Source organism: Palaemon carinicauda, chromosome 22 (assembly GCF_036898095.1).
Source record: "Palaemon carinicauda isolate YSFRI2023 chromosome 22, ASM3689809v2, whole genome shotgun sequence".
Classification (NCBI taxonomy): Eukaryota; Metazoa; Arthropoda; class Malacostraca; order Decapoda; family Palaemonidae; genus Palaemon; species Palaemon carinicauda.
The window spans coordinates 11,077,013-11,100,358 of NC_090746.1; the positions used below are offsets into that span (position 1 = coordinate 11,077,013).

General features: G+C 47.5%; 1 protein-coding gene and 1 non-coding gene across 2 annotated transcripts in view; both read right to left on the reverse strand.

Annotated features, from left to right (window-relative positions):
* Window positions 1–23,346, reverse strand: part of lsn (vacuolar-sorting protein SNF8) — a 181,521-nt gene that overhangs the window by 116,734 nt on the left and 41,441 nt on the right. Inside the window, exon 2 of the mRNA XM_068345969.1 lies at window positions 16,856–16,984. Coding sequence (XP_068202070.1) covers window positions 16,856–16,957 — 102 coding nt within the window. The 5' untranslated portion in view covers window positions 16,958–16,984. The remainder of the gene's footprint in view (window positions 1–16,855; window positions 16,985–23,346) is intronic.
* On the reverse strand, window positions 8,461–8,579 carry LOC137616819 (5S ribosomal RNA). The gene has a single exon (XR_011039507.1). It is a non-coding gene; the product is annotated as a 5S ribosomal RNA (ribosomal RNA).

Below are 23,346 nucleotides of genomic sequence, written 5' to 3' on the forward strand. Positions count from 1 at the left end.
AATAAAAAGTTCCTTTAATATAGAATTTAAACCATTTAAGCTAAGAAAGAATGAACGAAACGCTAGAATCGGTTTACTCTTAATGCAAAGTGAAACCGTGATACACTCTCTCTCTATCGTAACGATAGAGCGCATGTTGAACGTCCTGAACGTCAACAACTGCGTACACTAAAAAACTAAACGTTAGTTCATCTTTGAAAACAGTACGAGACTATCAAAGAAATTCTTTCATAAAACATTAAATTTAAAAAGTTTTAAATTCTTTAAAGGTTAAATACGATATAACGGGCTCAACGTTGATTAATTTCGGTTCCAAGTTAGGACCGCCTATATCAGGAAAGGTCGCATATAAACAAAACATAAAAATTTATTTTATATGTTTATAATAAAAGGAAAGTTAATCGAAGAGGCCTAATAAAGGCGGAGAGATATAAAATATATAGATTTATAACGTGTTAAGCAAAATTACTAAAAACCTAAACACACTTCCGTCTAAGGGAAGGGTCGGCCATTTAAAAGTGAAAGAGAGTCCATACTCTCTTTGTCACCATAATTAAATCTATCCAAAACGAGTTCAAGTTTTGAAATGAAGATAAAACCCCTGCATAGCGAAAGCTCAAAACTGGAATAGTGTACTTCACCAAATAGTTGTGAAAACAAATCCAGTCAGTAACAGCGTATTTAGTAGGTCTTGCCAGTGGCACGACAGAGAGAAAATTGGTTCTGTGTTGACATCGAGTACTTGAGTACCTACTTGACAGATGGCGCTGTTGATGTACACCCCCACCTGTATAGCGATCGCTGGCGTATTCCGCCCGTAGGTTTTTCTGTCGGGCAGCAGAGCTGACAGCTATATGATCATCGGGTAAGTTTAATATTGAAAAAACCATAACCAGAGAGAGGGATCCAATTTAGTACTGTCTTGGGTAATATAATCTAACCACTCATGTTCTAAACCACTCAAGATGCAGGATCACATAGAGCTTAGGTAATGAGTTAGTCTCTTCAAATCTACTAAGATATGTCCCAGAAGATAGCAGACTACTTAAGGTTGGCAGGACTGCCTAGTCACATGGTGATTATTCACTAAAAATTAACCTAAAAGAGCATAGAATCCATTGTTACCTAAACTTGTTAAAGTATTTCAAATATTTCAATGAAATAAAAGTTTATATAATTATCTCGGCAGTGAAGCAATTAGAATTTAAAGTTAAGATCAATATACCTAAGGTTTACTGAGCACTGTTGGATCAGGAGATACAAGATGGTGTGTTAAAGGCAAAGGTAATAAACTTACATGCCTTGTCAACTGAAAGACTATAATTTTTTTTTTTTTTTTTTAAATTTGGATAAAATATGTTTTAAGCTGGACAAAATGGTAATTTGGACCATACCTTAACTTTATCCACACAGACTTGAATTGGAGTTAAATCTTCCTCTTGAACTAAACTAAGACTATACTTATAACATTCATCTATGAGGGCTGTCATATTTTGAATAGGCTATGAGGAGTAGCAGGTTGACAAAGAAAGACCATGAAGTAGGGTTACATTAACAAAATGGTATGGATCAATTCTCTTGCGCCACAATCAAACTCATTATAAATCTACATTATTGCCATAAAGGGGAAAAAAATGTGTCAAAAGATTTCTAAGTAAAGTTATCCACTGGTGTTATTAAGAAGCTCTAACCGCTGAGTTTTGTGATGAAGTCAAAGAAAAGTAAGATCCAAGGACAAATTGTCTTTAATAGCTACCATTGTGTTGAAAATAATAAACATTAAAATGGTATTTTTATTATAAAATAAATTTTTAAATATACAGTACTTACCTGGTAGTTACATATATATAGCTTAAATCTCGCGTTTCGACGCAGCACGACAGAAAATTCAAATTCGTGGCGATCGCAGCCATGACAGTAGGTGGTCATACATGAGCGCCATCTCTCATAGGTTATCAGAACCATTCCCAACATTCTTCAGAAATTCCATGTCTCTGTTTTCAGAGGGGAGGAGGGAGGGCCCTTTTATATATGTAACTACCAGGTAAGTAAGCGTCCAACAGAGACGAAATCGACCTCTTAATTCAGACAAATCAGAAACATGATGAGCACCGTGTGCCCTAACTGAACGATGTACTGATCGCTGCGATTTATCGTCAACAGTCGATACTACCAGCGCGCCTTGATCCCGATCTGTAACGATTGTTGTGAGGGATCGTCAACAGTATTAGGGTGGTCACCAGGGGAAAGTCGTCGTGACATTTCCCTAACTGGGGGAGGGGAAGAAGCGTGTACTGACGTAAACTGAGCACCTTCCACCTCCGACGAACTATGCGTCTTACGTGACTGTTTCGGTGCTTACACCTCGTCTTCGTCCACACTGCAGGATGGTTTATTAAGAGACATACGTCGTCCGACGAAGACTCAGACATTTTAACCTTGCCTTTCCTGTGGCAAGGGGGAGCGATCTGGGGATCGTCAACATGATCGCTCGATGGGACGTCCATTCGCTAAACAAGGTCTGCCATATCCTTTGGCCTTCCGACATTCCTTCTCCCAGGGGTTGGGGAGCATGGAAGAGATCCCGGGCTGGGATTATGACGGACACGAACGGACACACCCTCCACTGCACTGTCATTGAACACTAGCACTTTTAATTATTTCACATTAGATCTTAATAGACCTTCCCGTTGTGAGAGATTATACTCTTTCGTCAAGGACTAAAAAGAAAATACAATAGAATATATGATTAATATTAGTATTCTCAAAATTCAAATATAAAATAACGATACAAGTAATTGTGAAAACAAAAAACGATTGTTAGAGTATTACGTATCGTAGATTGACTGCATTGCGTCATTATATGTGCCATTGAACACTAGCACTGTAAACTATTTCACATTAGATCATAATAGACCTGCCCGTTGCGAGAGATTATCCTCTTTAGCCAAGGGCCAGAATGAAAATATAATAGGATACATGAATAATATTAGTATTCTCAAAAGCGAAATATTAAATAACGATACAAATATTATGAAACAAAAACGATAGTTTAATATCTGACATCTCCCTTAGTAATACTACGAGCGTAAAATGACTGTACGCTCGAGAAAACTCTAAATCGAAAATTGACGAAGGGAAATATACTAATAGGACAAATATATACTTGAAAATAATATATTTCCCTACATTATAAACATACTTATGCTTAGTAAGCTAATACAGTATTCTAAAAATTTCTCGCAAGAAAAGAAAATAATTCACATAATGCAAGTCATACTAAGCGGATTACGTCACAGGATTGTGACGTCATCACGATGGCGGACTGAATTCCTTCAAGGTAATCACATTCCGCTCTGCTAAGAGTTACGTCACAAAATAGTGACATCACAATGTTTTAATATAGAAATGTCTTCCTTTTATTATAACTTTAAGAGTTGTTCGTTAATAAAGTAGGGGGAAAAATCTTTGATCCCTCAATGTACGAACATAGAAAGAAAATAAATACATACATGCTCCGTGCTAATTACAGTGCGGGAAGTACGAGCAGCTCGAAAGCCAGTCTAGCCCTGCACACAAAGTTTAACAACAGGAGAGGCATCTTGAGAATCAAGTTCAATTAAACTGTCCAAGTTGGACCAGCAAAAATCTATCCTATATAATATCTTCGATAGTTGAAAGGCAGAGAAAGCTATTAACAATTATCAGACAAAAGGTACTTCACCAAATTGTAGAATAAAGTAATATATCCACGAAACAAATTCCCGAGGTGTTGACTCAATCAACGATAGAGAATTTCTGAAGAATGTTGGGAATGGTTCTGATAACCTATGAGAGATGGTGCTCATGCATGACCACCTTCTGTCATGGTGGCTATCGCCACGAATTTGAATTTTCTGTCGTGCCGCGTCGAAACGCGAGATTTAAGCTATATATATGTAACTACAGTACCAGGGAAGATACATATTTAAAAACTTTTATTACAACAGTTATTCAGAAATAACACTGTGAAAAATTTATTTTTTATTTTTTCCTAACTATACAAACATGAGTCCTTTCAAGTAGGAGAGAAGCAGGAGTGTGAGGGAGATTAGCCCATTCTCCTCCATGACACAAAACCCCATTCTGAAGGTACGAGCCCTAGGGTTTGCAGGGAGGATGAGGTGGGTAGTAAACTTTAAAAGGACTCAGATTTGTACTGTAGTTGGGTAAAATATCAAAAATTTTAAAAGTAATTTGTATTTTTCCTAACCTTAGTGCTTGTACTTTTAAACTGAGAACTGATTCAAGCACAGCTAGAAGCCCTGCCCCTTCTTCCGGTCCACTGAATATTCTAACATGTAAGTAAAGGAAATGGACATGGGCAGGACATATGAGAATGACAAGACAACCGATGGACATTACAGACTAACAGAGTGAGTCCCTAGATTGACTGATTGATTTTGAGTTCTCTGGCACCCTGACATCTAAGGTCATAGACCCCAATATCATTTGTTATAAATACTGTAGAGAATAAAAGAAAATTCATTTTAAAACAATAATAGCAAAGATGTCCTTATAACAGTTGAATAGCTTTCAGAAGACCTGCTTCTGAAATAAATCTAAAAATACTGCTAAAATAGTACAACACATTATGTCCAAGAATCTCGGCAAGGATGAACCTGCCATCTTCACCTCAAGCCTCAAACAGATATCTATTTCTTAAGCTGTTAAAAGTAGGGCCTTCAGTCAACAAGTGCCTCACTGTCAGGGATACCAAACAGTCGTCGTAATATGGCTGGTGTTGTCCAGTCATCAGAAAGTTGTGTGTCAACCGAGTGTGACCAATGGGGAGACGACAAAGAAAAGTCCCCAACTTTCGTGGCATCATGTTACATCTCCAAGGAAATATAACATTTGTTATTGCTCTCTTCTTATTTCTATCTAAACTATACCAATGCTATTGCTAGTTATCATAAAACAAATTCTTAATGCTTGGTAAAAAATCCTTATAGAGGATGGGACACCTTCTTGGTAGCAATTTAGGTGCAGTATTCTTTGCCAGTAAATCTGCCTTCTCATTCCCGGACACGCGTGTGCCGGAACCCAATAATATCAAACAGTTTTACCTCTCAGCCCAATAATGGAGAGCCACTTTAAAATCTTTAAAACTAAAGGGTTACTGGTATTGAAAACTTCTAAAGCTTATAGGACACTTCTTGCATCAATAAAAATGGTAAAAGTGCCCTCTTCTTTTAACACTATTTATCATTATTATTATTATCATTACTAGCCAAGCTACAACCCTAGTTGGAAAAACAAGATGCTATAAGCCCAAGGGCTCCAATAGGGAAAAATAGCAAAGTGAGGAAAGGAAATAAGGAAATAAATAAATGCTGAGAACAAATTAACAATAAATCATTCTAAAAACAGTAACAACGTCAAAACAGATATATTATTATTATTATTATTACTTGCTAAGCCACAACCCCAGTTGGAAAAGCAGGATGCTATCAGCCCAGCCCAGGGGGCCCCAACAGAGAAAACAGCCCAGCGAGGAAAGGAAACATGACAAATTCGGAGATAATTTGTATTTTTCCTAACCATACAAACCTTAGCTATTTACATTGGGTTTATCTTTCGGCGTAGCTGAAATGGCGAGCCATTAGAATTTAACAAGGGTGTATTACCCCCGCGCTAGTTAGCAGGGGGGTAGGGGAGTGGTAGCTAGCTACCCCTCCCCCCCTCACACACCGGTGAACTACTTCACTTCACTTAGAGGTAGGACTTGTCTTGGGGGACAGGGCTGGCGGGCAAATATGTGTAAATAGCTAAGGTTTGTATGGTTAGGAAAAATACAAATTATCTCCGAATTTGTCATTTGTTCCGTAACCGAAATACAAACCACGCTATTTACATTGGGTGACTTACCCCTTAGGAAAGGTGGAAAGTCCCCAGCCATACTGGCTTTGGCTTTACCCGGGGATTCAGAATCCGAGTGAGTCGCACTCGAGAAAAGGAGTCCCTGCACCTCACAAGTTCCCTGATCCGCAAGGAAACGTGTGGCCTACATAAGCTTGTGTGTGAAGGAAGAAGTGTGACCCGTCCTAGGCAGTTGACCTGGAGTTCCAGAAGGAACTCTGGGTTAGGACGTTCCCAATACCACTTCGTCAGGGTATGGGGGACGCGACAGTATTGACTTAATACTCGGAACACAAGGAAGCATGGTTTACCTGCAGAGGTTTGAGGTTAGCTATGCAGAGACCAGGATGCTGCTTCCCCAGTAGAGGGGACGATGAAGAAAGAAGTAAGGGCCAGACATACTTCTTTCGTTCATGCAGACTAAAACCTGATAACAATGCCCTCAACCTTTTGCTACCTGTCCAAAAAGGAGCCTGAGGTTAGACCAGCTGTTGTGTAGCCACCACAGAGCGATAGAAACGTATCGATACTCCTGTGGGTCACGTCCTGCAGGAAGCGGGCTGCGAAGGTCATTAGACGCTTCCAGACTCCAGCTTGTAGCACCTACGTCACAGAGTAGTTCTACTCGAAGGCGAGGGAGGTTGCGATGTATCCAACATCGTGCTGTAGGGCGACGTGACGGGGGAGGGTCTGGATTCAGGTCGAGATGAATGTCCTTGAGTCCGAGCTGAAGAGGTATACTGGTGACTCTCCCCTGTGTCCTTCCTGTGCTCCCAACCCGGCTGCACGTGAGGACAAACTGCAGCTGTTCTCAAAGATAACCCCTCGATTCCTTTACTGGCAAGAAGGAGAAGGTTTGGGTCATCTGATACAGAATGGTGACTCGAAATCTTGAAGGAGTTGGACCGAAGGGCCGGGACCCCAAGATTTTGAGTCTAGCAAACAACTCAGGAGCGAACCTGAATGTTGCCTTCCGCTATCCTCTAGAAAGGGCGAAGTCGTACGAGACCAAGAAGATTGCTTACACACTGGCCGAGGCCAGAGTGAGCAGGAGCACCGTCCCCCAAGACGGAATACGATCAGAGGCCTGACGTAATGGTTCTTGAAAAGATCTCTTAAGGGACTAAAGAGTCCGAACCATGCTCCATGGAGGAGGTTTCACTCCGACTGGGGGCAGGGACGTTCGCAGCTTCGCATGAGCAAAGAAAGGTCCAGCGGGAAGGAAAAAGTCTATTCCTTTCAGCCTAAAGGCCAGGGAAAGGCTGAGCGACAGGCTTCCCTGCCGAGAGCGGAAAGGAGTTTCCTCCCGCCGAAAAGCAATAACTCCGTTATTGCTGGAGAAGAGGCCTCAAGGGAAGAGGTATCTCTCCTACAACACCAACCACAGAAGACTCTCCACTTCGCCTGGTAGACCGCTGCGGATGACTATCGCAGGTGACGCGACCTCCGCTCCGCGACTGTAGCGGGTTGTCTCTTCTTGAGGAGGAGGCGTAGTGTCTCCAGGCGTGAAGCCGAAGCGATGCAACGGCTCGTGAAAGATGTCGTAGTGTGGTTGCTTGAGTAGCCTGTGCCGTGGGAGAAGCTCTCCCGGGAGTTCCGTCAGGGGAAGCAGAGGGTCCGGAAACCGTTCCGCGTATAGTCACAGTGGAGCTCTCAGGGCCATCGAAAGGTTGACAGACAACCTGGTCTTGTTGAGACCCATTCTCAACAGACAACAATGGTGGGAAGACGCAGGCGTCGATGTTGTCCCACCATCACCGGAAAGCATCTTGCCAAAGAGTCTTGGGGTCTGAGACTGGGGGGAAGAACAGCGGAAGCTTGAAGTTCCAGGCTGTCGCGATCAGGTCCCCCAGGCCAGGACTTGCTGGTTACTAAGGCCAAAGACCCCCAGGTACCCTCTATCTGCGAGGCTCTGCTCAGATAGTCGGAGAGAACATTCCTCTGCCCGGAATGAGCGAGCCGATAGTGGTATTGAGAGGACCTCGGATCATCTCAGTATCTCTACTGCAAGATGCAAAGGTATGAAAATGCGTCCCTTGCTGGTTGGAATACGCCAGTACCATGAAGTCGTCGCGCACGGAGCGACTCGGCAGGAACTGTAGGATCTGTAGAGGGGCCAGACAACGGCCCCTAAGCCTGCCTGTATGATGGAGAGGTATCCTTCAGGTCCTGACCATAGGCCTGAACCGGAACATGCCCCCCCCCCCCCCTTTTCTTTGACGAGTCCGAGAACAGCATCAAAATGTGGGGAAAGGATGAGAATATCCACTCCCATCAAGAGGTTCCATAGGTCAACACCCATTGCAGGTCTAAACGATCCGCTGGTCCCATAGGGGCCATAAAGTCCGGTTAATCGTTGCTTTGATACCACCGGAACTTGGGCCGCCTCACAGGGAACTTATCCTGAGGCGACCGTTCGGGACTTTAGACGGGTCAATGAGGAAAAGAGACCCAGGAAACGTTCCAAGGTAGGGCTGAAAGCTCTGCTTGACTTGAGAACAGGTACTGCGACTCTCCTCAGCCTTGCCACAGTCAACTGAAGGGAAGGCTCGGAGAAGGAGGCAACAGCATCTGGCGTCCCCAGGCGGTCACCCATCCAAGTACTGACCAGACCCAACGTTGCTTAACTTCGCTGATCGGACGAGAAGCGGTGTTTTCAACGTGGTAAGGCCGTTGACTCAATATCATGGCTAGATACAGTACTCCAGATAAGTAGAGAAGGCTCCTAGCAAATTACCATGAACCCTCACTCATGGTAAGGACCCGGAAGCTTGTCCCGGCGTTGAAGAAGGTCGAACCCGAGCCTACCGGAGTTGACCAGACCTCCAAAAGGCGAAGGAGGCGGAAGCCTGCTCCTGAGTGGCCATGAGGAAAGCAGGGAGAGTTCTCTGGGGAAAAACCTGTGATACCGCGGCGGGATCGCCACACCGCATCTTAAGCAGGAACACTTGTAGTCTAGGCTGAATTCCAAGAGCTTCCTGAAAGATGGATGGAATGGAAACTGGAAGTACCCGTCCTTCCGATCCAGGCCCTAAGGAGTCTTGTCGCCTCGTTACCAGTCTGATCGATTCTGCTGTCCCACGCTGGACGAAGTTTGTTCGAGAAACTTGATCAGAGCTGAGAGGTCGACGACGGAACTCCCGTCTCAGATGCTTTCCTACGAGAAAGGATCGACTGAAGAAGCCGGGGGGTGAAGCCGTCGACGACCCTATGGAGGACCTTCTCCTAAGGCATGGATCATTCTGCCCAAACGGGCAAAACTCTTGCCGACCCCATGGCATAGAGGTTCAGTGACACTGAATTCGCTGACAGAGACGGAGAGATGGTTAGAGCGAGGCGCGATATCCTTGGCTGATCACGGAGATCGTGCAGGAATCGGCATTGGAAAGCTGTCATCCGGATGAGTAACCTTAGGCATCCTCCCAGCATGAGACCTGCAAGGGGGGGGTTGCCAATCCTAGAGTTTGTGAACTCTGCCGCTCCCTCTAGGATTATGCCCCCCCGGAAGAGCCTCCCGTGCTACCTGTCCCTGACAGGAGGGGACTGCTATTGGACACCTTGTGTTAGCTGCCGTAGCCGGTCTGATAACTTAGGCCGACGAGGCTGAAAGAAGAGGCGCTGGAGGCCTGCAGGGTCTGGAAGAAAGCGCCTTGGAGGAGTGGAAACGGAAGTCGACTTCCTACGCACAACTGCTGTCCATGTCTCCGACCTTGGGCACAAACAAGCTCTTCCCAAGGATGGAAGAGTGTCTGAGCTTGTCGACATCCACGGATGAGACACCCGAGAGGAAGCCCTCGGTCACTGCGTCTTGATGGTCCAACATCGAGTTTGCCCGCAAGTTCGAAACTTGGCGACGAAACGCCAAGGTGCTTGAGCCCGAGAGGAGGAAAGTACCCATGATCTTCCTGGAGCTTCCTTGTACAAAACCTCGGGTCGCAACCGAGGAGGGAAAGGACCTGGTAAGCCCCTTTCCACAAGATGGAGAAGAGGAAGGGCTAAACCAGTCACCCCTTGCCCGACGGAGAAATCTCGAACGGAAAGCTCCCTGGCAAGACCCTTCCAGGGAATAACGAGGAAGGGCTAACCCAGGTTCTGGAAAGAAGAATGTTGCTCAGACCTCCCTGAAGATTCTTCCTGCTCTTGCATGTGCCATGCTCTGCGTTTACGGGGTGAAGACCGTGTTCTGGAAATACGCTCCAGAAGACTCGCCAGGCTGGCCATGTTGCGAAACCCCGACGGGAATCGCGGTCGCAATCGCCCTAGCGCTCGCGCGATGGTAAATCAATGGTTTGCACGTGGCTGAACGTGGAAGCGCCCATGCACGGGCACGCAGGAGCGCAGACGAAAGTGCGCGAGGAAGCGCAGAAGGAGGGCGAGCGTGTTAGGAAGGGCGAGCGCTGGTGGTCGGAATCCGAAAGTTCACAGGCGAGCGATGACCCGTAGGCGAGCAATGGATACTGCAGGAATCGAGCCGGCGTTCGCGCGATGGAACACTGTAGCCTCGCGCGATGGAACACCGTCGGTTCGCGTGATGGGAACACCGTCGGTTCACGCGACGGAACACCGTAGGCACTGTTGGTCCGCGCGATGGAATACCGTTGGTTCGCGCGCGGGCGAACATTGGAGAGCATGTGCGCGGGCGCGCGGGCGTGTGGTCGCGCAGGCACGTGGGCGCGCGGGTGAGCGCAGGCGGTCGGGAGACCGATAGCGCGTAGGTGGGCGATGGCGCGTCTTGGCGAGCGATGGCCCGTAGGCGAGAGAAGGCACGTTGGCAAGCGATGGCGCGTTGGCAAGCGATGGCGCGTTGGCGAGCGGTGGTGCGTTAACAAAACGCTAGCGCGCAGGCGAAGAATCGCGCGGGCGCGTAGGCGATTGCTGACGCGTAAGAGACTAGGGATGGTTAGCGCGCATCGCGCTAAACAGAAGGCACGCAGGTGCATCAGGAAGGTGAGCGCTGAAGCGAGCTGTCAATCAGGCGATCCTGGACGGTCAGGAAAAACCGTTGGTGCCCATTGGTGCGTGGCCAGAAAGGGCGCGCAGAAGTGCGCTGGCGATTTGAAGAAAGCTGGCGCACAGAAGGACAGAAGTAAAGGTGAGCGCTGGCGAGCAAAAGGAAGATCTACAGCAAGACTACCGGAGATCGTCCACAGCAGGCGAGCGCTAGATCGCTACTGATGGTGTCCGGGGGACCCGTAACGCGTGGAAGATCAATGGCGATCGTTGACGCGCAGGAGATCGCTGACGAGCAGGCGAACCTTGACGCGTCTGTGGTCGCTGGCGAGCTGGAGATCGCTGGCGAGCAGAAGGGCGACGCGTGGAATCCTGAGCGAACAGTAGCTTAGAAGCACGCGTAGGCGACCGCGAGCGTTGCTGCGCTGGAGCAGGCTGACGAACCGGATCGCGAGGGCGAGGAGAAGGAGAGTCCTTGCCCAAGACCTGAACCGAAGTTCTAGGTCGCGCGGGCGAACGTGGGCGCGAATCAGGAACTGGAAGCGCAGGTGCGCTCTGACGGGCAGGAGATCTAGAGCACTCAGGAGACCGATGGCGCGCAGGGCGCAAAACAGGAACAACAGCAGTGGGCGATGATCAGCAGGAGAGCGCTGGCGAACAGGAGAGCGCTGGCGAACAGGAGAGCGCTGGCGAACAGGAGAGCGCTAGCGATCAGGAGAACGCTGACGAGCAGGAGAGCACCTGTGCGCTTAACACTGAGGAGAGCGCCTGTGCGCTAACACTGCAGAAGGGCGTGCAGGGGAACCCTGACACGCAAGGGAAGACCCCCCGTGGGAGGCAACCCTTAGCCCCGAAGAGACCGTTGCCCGTCGGATGACAAGGTCAGACTGCTGTCCAGCTGCACCAGGGGCGGAAGGTCAGGAAGGCGTTGGAGATCGATCCCCGGAGAGATCCAAGGAGGTAGGAGCTGCATACGGAGATTCAAAAAGGCGCCTCTTAGCACCCTTATAGGGAGATGGGAGGCCCTTGCGACATAGCGGACGGTGAGCCTTACGGCGAAGGCGGCCAACAGCAACAACAGCAGAAGAGTCCTCCGAAGAGGAGTCTCTATGAGTGTACTCTCTCACGAACGAAAGAGAAACACTTCGTAGAAGAGACGGGTCAGCCAGTGACCTAAAAAGAGCAATCCTCCGAAGAGGGGCTCCTGCAGTTGCCCAGCCCCTTGAGCGTAACTGCAGGTGCGACCGCTCAGCACCAAGAGCATAGTCGCACGAAAAAAAGGCAAGAGAAGAACCCCCCAAAAGGGGAAAAACTCAAGCCTGGACAGGAAAAACTTCCCTCGGAAGGAAAGTTACCCACCCAAGGAGGCGAGCCTCCTGAGTGTTCTAAAATGAACTGGAGAACTGTCAATCGTCATGGGAGTACTTCCAGGAGAAGGAGACACGCCCCTGACGAAGATCTATAGGGGAGGCAGCAACAGCCGAATCCCCAGGCCTCAACAAGACAGCTCACTCCGTTGTCACATTACAGAAACGAACTAGATTGGTAACTGTGAAAAATAAAAACAAAAATCATTAGTTAACATTCATTCCCCAGGGAAGGCTCCGAAGAGGAATCCCGAGGGAAAGGAACACAAGAATTACACAACAGGCCCGTGCCCTCACAACCACTTACACTCACGGAAGGAGAGCTGTAACCAACACAGAATTATAACAATTATAATTATGTAACTATGTAATTATGTAATTTAAAAATGAACACTAAAGAAAGAACGAAAACCCCGAAAGGAATCGTTCTACAAAAGCTGAAAAATCAACAAATACAATTAGAATCATAAACTAATTGAGACAAAACGTACGGCGTAGCAACCCCACCCACACGGGAAGGAAGCTACTCAGACGTAGTAAAAGTAACGTAGTAAAAGGGTGAACGACCTCAAAGAGAGAGAGAGAGAAAGACCGTAGTCAAACTCGATCGCGACCCATGAAATTACCCCATGGTGGCCTAACTGCCGAGGGCTCCACGGAGATATCGTACACTACACACACAAGCACAAACTCTGAAAAGGAAACTTACTGATTTCTATACTCAAATATATACATAAACACGAAAAAATGTTTACATATATATTGAGTAAAAGAAAAGTAAGTGATTAAGTAAAGATAAAACAAACAATGGCTGCCAAGCGATGACAAAGACAGAGACGTCTGTCCATTGTCCGAGCCAAAAGTGAAGTGAAGCAGTTCACCGGTGTGTGAGGGGGGGAGGGGTAGCTAGCTACCACTCCCCTACCCCCCTCCCAACTAGCGCGGGGGTAATACACCCTCGTTAAATTCTAATGGCTCGCCATTTCAGCTACGCCGAAAGGTAAACCCAATGTAAATAGCGTAGTTTGTATTTCGGTTACGGAACAAAAGGAAAAATAAAATATTTTAAGAAGAGTAACATTAAAATAATTATTTCCTATATAAACTATAAAACTTTAACAAAACAAGAGGAAAAGAAATTAGATAGAATAGTGTGCCCGAGTGTGCCCCAAGCAAGAAGTACCTCCTCTGTTGTACGCGAGGAAGTGGAAGGAGCTCGTTCGTGGTACTGGAACGGTTGGAGGAGGCAAACTCGGAGAGCTGCTGGGCGATCTTGTCCCTGGTACTCTTCACCCCTTGAGACCAGGGCAGGGCTGCACTGGTCTTTGAGGGATTTTGAGTACCAAGGACGCGGTCTAGGACCGTGTCTTTGCCCTCTCGAGGGGGGATCTATGGGTTGGAAAACCCGTTGAGAACCCTCATTAGAGTCAGAACCTGCCAGAATGCATGTTCTTACTCCTGCTGGTCTCCTCCTGTTGTAGGACTTGCAGCGAATTTTCCTTCTGTCCCCAAAGGCTCTTCTTGGGGAGAGTCGCGGACATTCCCTGAGTGGCTGGTTGGGTTCATTCTAGCCCTAGTGGAGGACTTCAGCATGGTTTTGAAGTCTTTAGATTTCTTCCAGGAAGGAGGTAAGACTCCAACATCGATGTGTGTGGTGTCCCTTCTGTTCTCAGACTGTGGGGAACTCTCGGCGTGAAGAGAGATTTCCTCCATTTGTGCGATGGGGGAGTCTCTCTCTTCGCGTGGTTCCCTAGGTGACGGGAGATCTTCGTCCGACAGGAATGGAGAGTTTGTCTAAGGAACAGGAGGAACTTGCCTCGATGGTCTGCATGGAGTCAGCTTCGCCCCCGGGGAAGTGACCGCGTCCGAAACTCCTCTTTTCCTCTTCAAAGGGGTAGAAGAAGCCATGGTTCCATGCCTTAGATCTAGAGCTATATGTCACTCTGATGAGCGATCAGACAGGACAGGCTTGAAAGCCTGGGTTACGGCTCTGATTAAGGAACTGAACCAGGGCTGCTGGCTGACAGACGCACTGTCAGACAGATCCCCTGAAGGGAAAGGGACCGAAGGTTCCCTGGGAGGAGTTCCTGGAATAGGTGGGTTCGCCTTAGAAGGTAGCTTAGGGATCCTGAACCCCTCTGCATGAAATTGTTTCCCTTCTCCCACAATGCGCGATGGTATGTGCTTGCGGGGAGGCGAATGAGGCGATGGTGACCTTACTGGATGACGTGTCTGTTGGTGCGCACGCTCGCGAGCGGGAGAATATTGGCGCTCGCGCGAGGGAGAACAATGGTGCTCGCGCGAGGAAGAATATTGGCGCTCGCGCACGGGAGAATGTTGGCGAGCGTGCAGGAGAATATTTGCGTGCGCGCGGGCACGCAGGAGAATCATGATGAGCGCGCGGGCACACAGAAGAATCATGATGAGCGCGCAGGATAGTGTTGGCGCGCGTCCGTAGGAGAGAGAGGGCGCCGCATCTGTGTGTGGGCGCAGGAGAAAGATGGCGTGCAGGTGAGCGCACATGGTCTGGCGAGCATTGGCACGCAGGTGAGGGCGGTAACCTGGTTGTCGCCTCACCTACAAACTTGTGCGCAGGAGAGTGATGGCGCGCAGGTTTATGCTGGCGCATTCGTTGGCACACAAGATGGCGCACAGGAGAGCTCTGGTGCGTAGGAGAACGTTGGCGCGCATGTAACTAGCACGTAAGAGAGAATTGGCAGGCAGGTGAGCGGTGGCGCGCAGGAGAGTGCTGGCGCGCAGGTGAGCGCTGCCGCAGGAGATCGTGGGCACGTGGGCGAATACAGTAGGTGCAGGAGAGCGCTGGCGAGCAGGAGATCGTTGGCGCGCAGGAGATCGTTGGCGCGCAGGAGATCGTTGGCGCACAGGAGAGCGCAAGTGCGCTGTGGTGTGCTGGCGCGCAGGCGACCCTGGGCGTGTTTGCGCAGGGTGCATAGGTGATCGTGGGTGCGTGTGCGCATGGCCCGCAGAGAGCGCTGAAGATCAGGAGGCTGATGGCGCTTAAGCACATGTTGGTGCACAAGCGTGTGAGGCTGCAGCCCTCTGTGAGAGCGAGCAGGATAAGTGGTTGTTGATTAACGAGCTGCTGGTGAGTGCTGGTCAGGGCGCATATGCACGTGGTGCGCAGGGCGAGAGTGATGGCGCGCAGTAGCGCACTTTAGAGGAGCTTTATTAGGCTCATACAGGAACGGCGATGGAAGGTCGGCAGGTCTGTTGGATGGATGGTCGGCGTGTCCTTTAAAAGGACGACCATCCACCAAAGGAGATCGCGAACGATCTGCAGAGAGGTCAAGGACCAAAGTCACAAGACTGGTTGCAGGTGCAGTGATGGACGATTGAAGGTCTAGAGGATCCTCTGCGGGGGACTGCATTGAAGGCGTTGAACCAAAGAGGCGCCTCACCGCAGGTGAAGGAAGACCTCTAAGGTGAAGAGGAAGGTGAAGAAGAAGGCGAGCCTTCCGACGGATGTGCCCTCTGGGGACCGTTGCATCAGCAAGCTGACCGTCAGCAGTCCTCCGAAGAGGAGTCTCTGTAAGTGAACTCCCCCGAAGGAGAGAAACACTAGCAGGACAGACCGATGATGAACTTAGATTCCCCCTCGGAGGATGGCCAGGAACGGGGGAAACTAAGTCGGCAGCTACAGTTGTAGTTTGGAATGGCAGAGGAGATGGGTGATGTCGCATGAGACACCTCTGACACAACTACGTCAACAAGAGTCAGGGGATCTACCTCTGACGGTGACGACGATTGCTTGACAGAAGTACCCATGCGGATGAACTCAAGCAGTGCCTCCTTGGAGGACGAACCCGTGAGCCCCAAGGAGAAAAGGAGGACCAAATCTGAAATACGGAAGTTAGTGACAGGGCCTCACCAGGGGGGAGAGGTGGTGCTGCTTCGCTAGAGGAAGCAACTTTATCTCTCGAGACCCGAGGTTGGTCAGAAATAAAATGGTCTACGCTACTACTACTTTTCCTCCCTTCGAAGCAACCTTCGAAGGACAAATATCCCGCTTGGACTTCTTCTTCCGCCGTCGTGAAAACCTCTGCCACTGGGAGGAAGACCACTCCCTACACTTGTTGACACTATCACACCGTTTACCTCTGCAAGAAGGACAAAGGGCGTGAGGATCAGTCTCAACCGCCGACATAAATGTTCCACAGGGGCGGTCGGAGAGTCCAGGGCAGGTGCGCATGGTCGCATATGAGTCAACTTCACACACACAGTCTAAGAAAAAAGAGAAAACAAAAAGCATTAATGGCTGCCAATTGTCGGCGAGGATGAAGAACAGCAACGACCGTTCACCATCTGAGCTGAAAGCAAAGTGAGCTCAATCACAGGTGTGTGAGGGGGAGAGGTAGCAAGCTACCTTCCCTACCCCCTGCTAACTAGCGGTGTGGGTAGTTAAACCTCGTTAAAAATTAATGGCTCGTCATTTCAGCTACGCTGAAAGTAATACCCCTATTAAATAGCGTGGTTTGTATTCCAGTTACAGAACAAAAATGCATTAACAGCTGATTCAGGTTTGCTGAAGTCATTCTCCTATTGAAGGAAAATGGTTTGTATTTATGAAGGAAAAAATGTTTGCCTTATGGTCATATTAACTTGAAAGAATAAAATACCTGTTCTATCTGATTTTCTTGAATTTCACTCCCCTTCTCTTTAAATTTGTCTTGCTGGATTTTTTGCCTTTGTATGGCACCTACTCCAGCTCTTCGCCTCATTGCAGCACTTAAATGTTCTGAGCAAATCTGGAAAATATCCTTAATGAATCAACAGAAAATGGTAGGATAGGTAATATTCAGTATTGTACTGTAGTTACATGTAAACAATTATAATAAATGTTAAAAGTAATATCACAAAATTTGAAAGTATTTTGTATTTTCCCTAACATCATAAACCTTAGTCCTTTACTGTAGGAGAATAGATAAAAGCAAAACTGGAACACAAGAGTCAAAATTATAACGAGATGTAACAACCGACCAGGAGAACCAGCAGGTTTCACGGCCTGGCTGTCAAGTATAAGGCCATCTTATGATGGGATTGTTTGACTACATCACACTTGCCCTCGCAAGGAGTCTGGGGAAAACTCTCCCATACTTGAGCACTGAATAGCTATAATCAAGTCTCAGCTTACCTGACAGACAAATCAAATCCAGCTGGAGAGGTCTTTAGATGCTATACCCCAAGGAAAGATTGAAAGAGGTCAGTCATTCTTCACTTTAATCCCAGTCTTATACATAACCTCACCCCTCAACTTACAGGACTGGTCCTTTGGGAGAAGTCAAGGTAGCTTAAACCACCTGCTCAGCAGCTACAACAGGTCCCACAGTAAAAGAGTCTAGGGAACTGAGAGTCAAATCCCACAGGTAGTAAGGTTAGAAAGTCATTTGAGGCTTCCAAATCCCTGCTTGAAGAACCTGCATCACAGAGAAATTCCTCCTGAATGCCAGGGAAGTGCTTATACAGTACTGTACCACTCATGTCATGATCTCTAACTCATGATCCGTCTCTGGAAGATGAAGAGAACGTCTAAGAATTCACTTCCCTCAACCAGAATGATCATATTCCTAAATATCTTCTTGGTTCTTCCTGTACTTACAGGAAAGGTGTTGTAACCAAGAACTTGTTGTCCTAGTGCATTACAGATAGCACCTTAGAGGAATGGATGAATCCAATTCCTGTCGGAAGTATTCCCCAATAGGGTAATAGAACAGGTGAAGGAAGTCTCTCCTGCAGACGGGAAAAGGAGACCAACACCTACTGCCGCTGTCAGCAATTCTCCCTGCAAATAAGAAGATTGCCGAACAGTGGCTGGTGGAGGGACTCCCCTATGAAAGGGAAAGCTCCAACACCTGAAGGTGAACCCCCGGGCAGCACTCTCTGCTTCCCTCAATGAGCTGAAATTCAAATTGAAGGTCGACAAAGAACGCTGCCAGAGAACGAAGCCGAAGCTTGTTCTCTGGGTTACCGCCGAGGTAAATACTCCACAGAGAACTGATCCCACATACAGGAAAGACTGTTGTCAGTGCGATGGTCAGGAAATGGCCGCAGGCTCAGACGAAGAAGGCGAAGACTGGGCAGGAACAGTAATTTCCCCAGGAACAAGAATGTTGCTAGCACTGAGGAAACAAGAATGAATGAAAAAAAAAAAAACCCTCGGAAGACCAACCTAATCCGCGGGCGGGAAAGGTGTCCCCCGAGAGGTAAAAGAACCTGCTAATTGTGCACTCCCTCCGTCAGCTGCCATGGCCGAACAAAGGAATACGGCATCGTTAGTGCAGTATAAGGAGTTCCCCGAGAGGAAAAAGAACAAGCTGAAAACTATGCATTCCTTCCACTGGCTGCCGTTGCAGGACAAAGGAGTGCGTTGTCACTAGTGTTGTAGAAAGTTAAATTAAAAGTTCTATTCAAAATTAATTAGCTTGCTGTGGAAAGTTAAGCTGAAAACAGTTCTATTCTAAATTAATTAGCTGAAGAAAATACAACTTGGGAGAATAATCTAACCCACGGATGAGAGAGTTGTTAACTGATAGGCACAAGAAACATACTTCAAACCATGCACTCCCTCTGCCGACTGCAACGTAAAGCGAGGGAGAGAGGCGTCGTCAGTGAAGAGGAGCAAGATCTTAGTCCAGCTCTGGGTAGGCGGCAAGCAGTCTTCCCTTCAAAGAAAATACAAGAAGTGAGTGGCGTCCACATTCAAGGGAGAAGAAGTATTCGCACAAGGAAGACTCCCTTAAGGCGGAGGCCGGGTTGCTGCACTTGGAGAAGCAGGGGAGGCCACCAGCCTATGGGTTGTCTGAAAGAGGTTTCTCCACCCTCAAGAAAAGCTGCAATACGCCGACACGAAATCAGAAACACTCTCACACTGTAATGATAAAAGAATATTTATATACATACAAAAACATTACATGAATGTTTAAATATATATAAAGCACAAGTAAGTAGTAAAAAACAAAAAGACAAAGTTGGGCGGAGAGAGAGACGAACATCTACTCTCACCGAGCCAAAAGTAAAAGTGACAATACAACACAGGTGTGTGTGTGAGCAGGGTGGCCGGTTACCACCAACCCTGCCAACCAGCGGATGGGTAGCCATGCCAAGCTAAAAGTCTAATGGATAGACTTTGTTTCGCCGAAAATAATATCCTTATAAATAGCAAGGGTTTGTGTTAGCGTTGGATCAAACACCATTTAAAAAAACAAGAGGAAGAAAACAAAATAGGATAGAACAGTGTGCCCGAGTATATTCTCAAGCAATAGAACTCTAACCCAAGACATTGGAAGACCATGGTATAGAGGCTATGGCACTACTCAAGACTATAGAACAAGGGTTTAATTTTGAATTGTCCTTCTTCAAGAAGAGCTGCTTACCATAGCTAAAGAGTCTCTTCTACCCTTACCGTGAGAAAAGTAGCCACAAAACAATCATAATCCAAATATGTTATTTTTATAATAAAATAAATTTTTGAATATACTTACCCGGTGATTATATAAGCTGCAACTCTGTTGCTCGACAGAAAACTCTACGTTAAAAATCCGCCAGCGATCGCTATGCAGGTAGGGGGTGTACTTCAACAGCGCCATCTGTCGTGCAGGTACTCAGTACTCAATGTAAACAAAGAACTCAATTTTCTCCTCGGTCCACTGGGTCTCTATTGGGGAGGAAGGGAGGGTCCTTTAATATATAATCACCGGGTAAGTATATTCAAAAATTTATTTTATTATAAAAATAACATTTTTCAATATTAAACTTAGCCGGTGATTATATAAGCTGAATCACACCCAGGGGGGTGGGTAGAGACCAGCAATAATTGTTTACATTATTATGAGCTAAGGATTTTTTATTTCATTTTAGCAGTTATTCAAAATAACAAACATAAAATAAATAAGTACCTGGTAAGGAAGTCGACTTGAACAATTACTCTGCCTTTTTAAGTACGTCTTCCTTACGGAGCCTCGCGATCCTCTTAGGATGCTGAGTGACCCCTAGGAGCTGAAGTATCAAGGGTTGCAACCCATACAACAGGACCTCATCAAAACCTCTAATCTAGGCGCTTCTCAAGAAATGACTTTGACCACCCGCCAAATCAAGTAGGATGCGAAAGGCTTCTTAGCCTTCCGGACAACCCAAAAACAATAATAAAACATTTCAAGAGAAAGATTAAAAAGGTTATGGAATTAGGGAATTGTAGTGGTTGAGCCCTCACCCACTACTGCACTCGTTGCTACGAATGGTCCCAGAGTGTAGCAGTTCTCGTAAAGAGACTGGACATTCTTAAGATAAAAAGACGCGAACACTGACTTGCTTTTCCAATAGGTTGTGTCGATTATACTTTGCAGAGATCTATTTTGTTTAAAGGCCACGGAAGTTGCGACAGCTCTAACTTCGTGTGTCCTTACCTTCAGCAAAGCTTGGTCTTCCTCATTCAGATAGGAATGAGCTTCTCGTATTAACAGTCTGATAAAATAGGATAAAGCATTCTTTGACATAGGCAAAGATGGTTTCTTAACTGAACACCATAAAGCTTCAGACGGGCCTCGTAAAGGTTTAGTTCGTTTTAAATAGAACTTAAGAGCTCTTACAGGGCATAAGACTCTTTCTAGTTCATTTCCAACCATACGATAAGTTTGGAATATCGAACGATATTGGCCAAGGCCGAGAAGGCAGCTCGTTTTTGGCTAGAAAACCAAGTTGTAGAACATGTAGCCGTTTCGGATGAGAATCCGATGTTCTTGCTGAAGGCATGAATCTCACTGACTCTTTTAGCTGTGGCTAAGCATACCAGGAAAAGTGTCTTTAAGGTGAGATCTTTCAGGGAGGCTGATTGTAGCGGTTCGAACCTGTCTGACATAAGGAATCTTAGTACCACGTCTAAATTCCAACCAGGTGTAACCAAACGACGCTCCTTCGTGGTCTCAAAAGACTTAAGGAGGTCCTGTAGATCTTTATTGTTGGAAAGATCTAAGCCTCTGTGACGGAAGACTGATGCCAACATGCTTCTGTAACCCTTGATAGTGGGAGCTGAAAGAGATCGTTCTTTCCTCAGATATAAGAGGAAGTCAGCTATTTGAGTTACAGAGGTACTGGTCGAGGATACGGATACTGACTTGCACCAGTTTCGGAAGATTTCCCACTTCGATTGGTAGACTCTAAGGGTGGATGTTCTCCTTGCTCTAGCAATCGCTCTGGCTGCCTCCTTCGAAAAGCTTCTAGCTCTCGAGAGTCTTTCGATAGTCTGAAGGCAGTCATACGAAGAGCGTGGAGGCCTTGGTGTACCTTCTTTACGTGTGGCTGACGTAGAAGGTCCACCCTTAGGGGAAGTGTTCTGGGAACGTCTACTAGCCATCGAAGTACCTCGGTGAACCATTCTCTCGCGGGCCAGAGGGAAGCAACTAGCGTCAACCTTGTCCCTTCGTGAGAGGCGAACATCTGCAGTACCTTGTTGACAATCTTGAACGGAGGGAATGCATATAGATCTAGATGTGACCAATCTAGGAGAAAGGCATCTATATGAACTGCTGCTGGGTCCGGGATTGGTGAGCAAAATATTGGGAGCCTCTTGGTCATCGAGGTTGCGAAGAGATCTATGGTTGGCTGGCCCCAGGTGGCCCAAAGTCTCTTGCATACATCCTTGTGGAGGGTCCATTCTGTTGGAATTATTTGTCCCTTCCGACTGAGACAATCTGCCATGACATTCAAGTTGCCTTGGATGAACCTCGTTACTAGTGATATGTCTAGACCTTTTGACCAGGTGAGGAGGTCCCTCGCGATCTCGTACAACGTCAGAGAGTAGGTCCCTCCTTGCTTGGAGATGTACGCCAAAGCCGTGGTGTTGTCCGAGTTCACCTCCACCACTTTGCCTTGAAGGAGAGACCTGAAGCTTTTCCAGGCCAGACGTACTGCCAGTAGCTCCTTGCAGTTGAAATGCATTGTCCTTTGACTCGAGTACCATATTCCCGAGCATTCCCGACCGTCTAATGTCGCACCCCAGCCTACGTCCGATGCGTCCGAGAAGAGAACGTGGTTGGGAGTCTGAACAGTCAGGGGAAGACCCTCTCTTAGGTTGATATAGTCCTTTCACCAAGTCAAACCAGACTTTATCTTTTCGGAAACCGGGATCGAGACTGCTTCTAGCGTCTTGTCCTTTTTCCAGTGAAAAGCTAGATGGTATAGAAGAGGACGGAGGTGTAGTCTTCCTAGTGACACAAATTGATACACGGATGACAGCGTCCCTACCAGACTCATCCACAGCCTGACTGAGCAGCGTTCCTTCTTCAGCATCTTCTGGATGGATAGCAGGGCTGGGGGCTGATCGTCTTGTTCAGCAACGTCCTCATCAGAGGGTTCCTCATCCGAAACTGATGAGGAAACGGCAACGGAGTGGGCAACGTCTGACTCGCTGAATCCGGTCGCACTGGTGGATGCGTGACGGAGCCGGACGCAATATCATGGAACTGCTGCACAGTCTGTGAATTGTCAACAACCATGGGTGCGCGAGGAAGCACAGCGTCAACCCGAAACTGTCTAGACCGTCTGGGTTGTGCAGTCAACACCCTACCGGGTTGCTGAGGTTGACGCACTGCGTCACAACAAGTCACCTCTGCTGGTTGTTGAACGTCCTGAACGTCAACAACCACCTCCGAGCGTCGCTTAACGTCACCGTGCGGCTGGCAACCCACACTGGGTCGCATCGGTGGAGGAACCACCTCAACTGGCAGACGCGAGTAGGTTACCTCAGCGTCAACAGGGCGCACAACCGACCGGTTGGAAGGTTGTTGGCCAGAAGGTTCTTCTCCGCATTTAAGTCCTCTATCAAGGACGCAAGCTTGGACTGCATGTCTTGCAGCAAAGCCCATTTAGGGTCTACGGGAGCAGGTGTGGCAACAGACGGGGTTAGCGACTGAGGCGGAACCGTTTACCATCCCTGAAAGCCTTGTTATGCGTGACCTAATAGTACAGCAAAACTTCAAAGGTTCGACAACAGCTGAGAAGTTGACCTGTAAACAACTTGGAGCGTCTCCTGGCTAGGCGCCAGGGAGAGTCTACCAGAATTGAGAAGTCTATCTGGGCAGAGGCATGAACTCCCAAGCCGAGAACTTCTCTCATG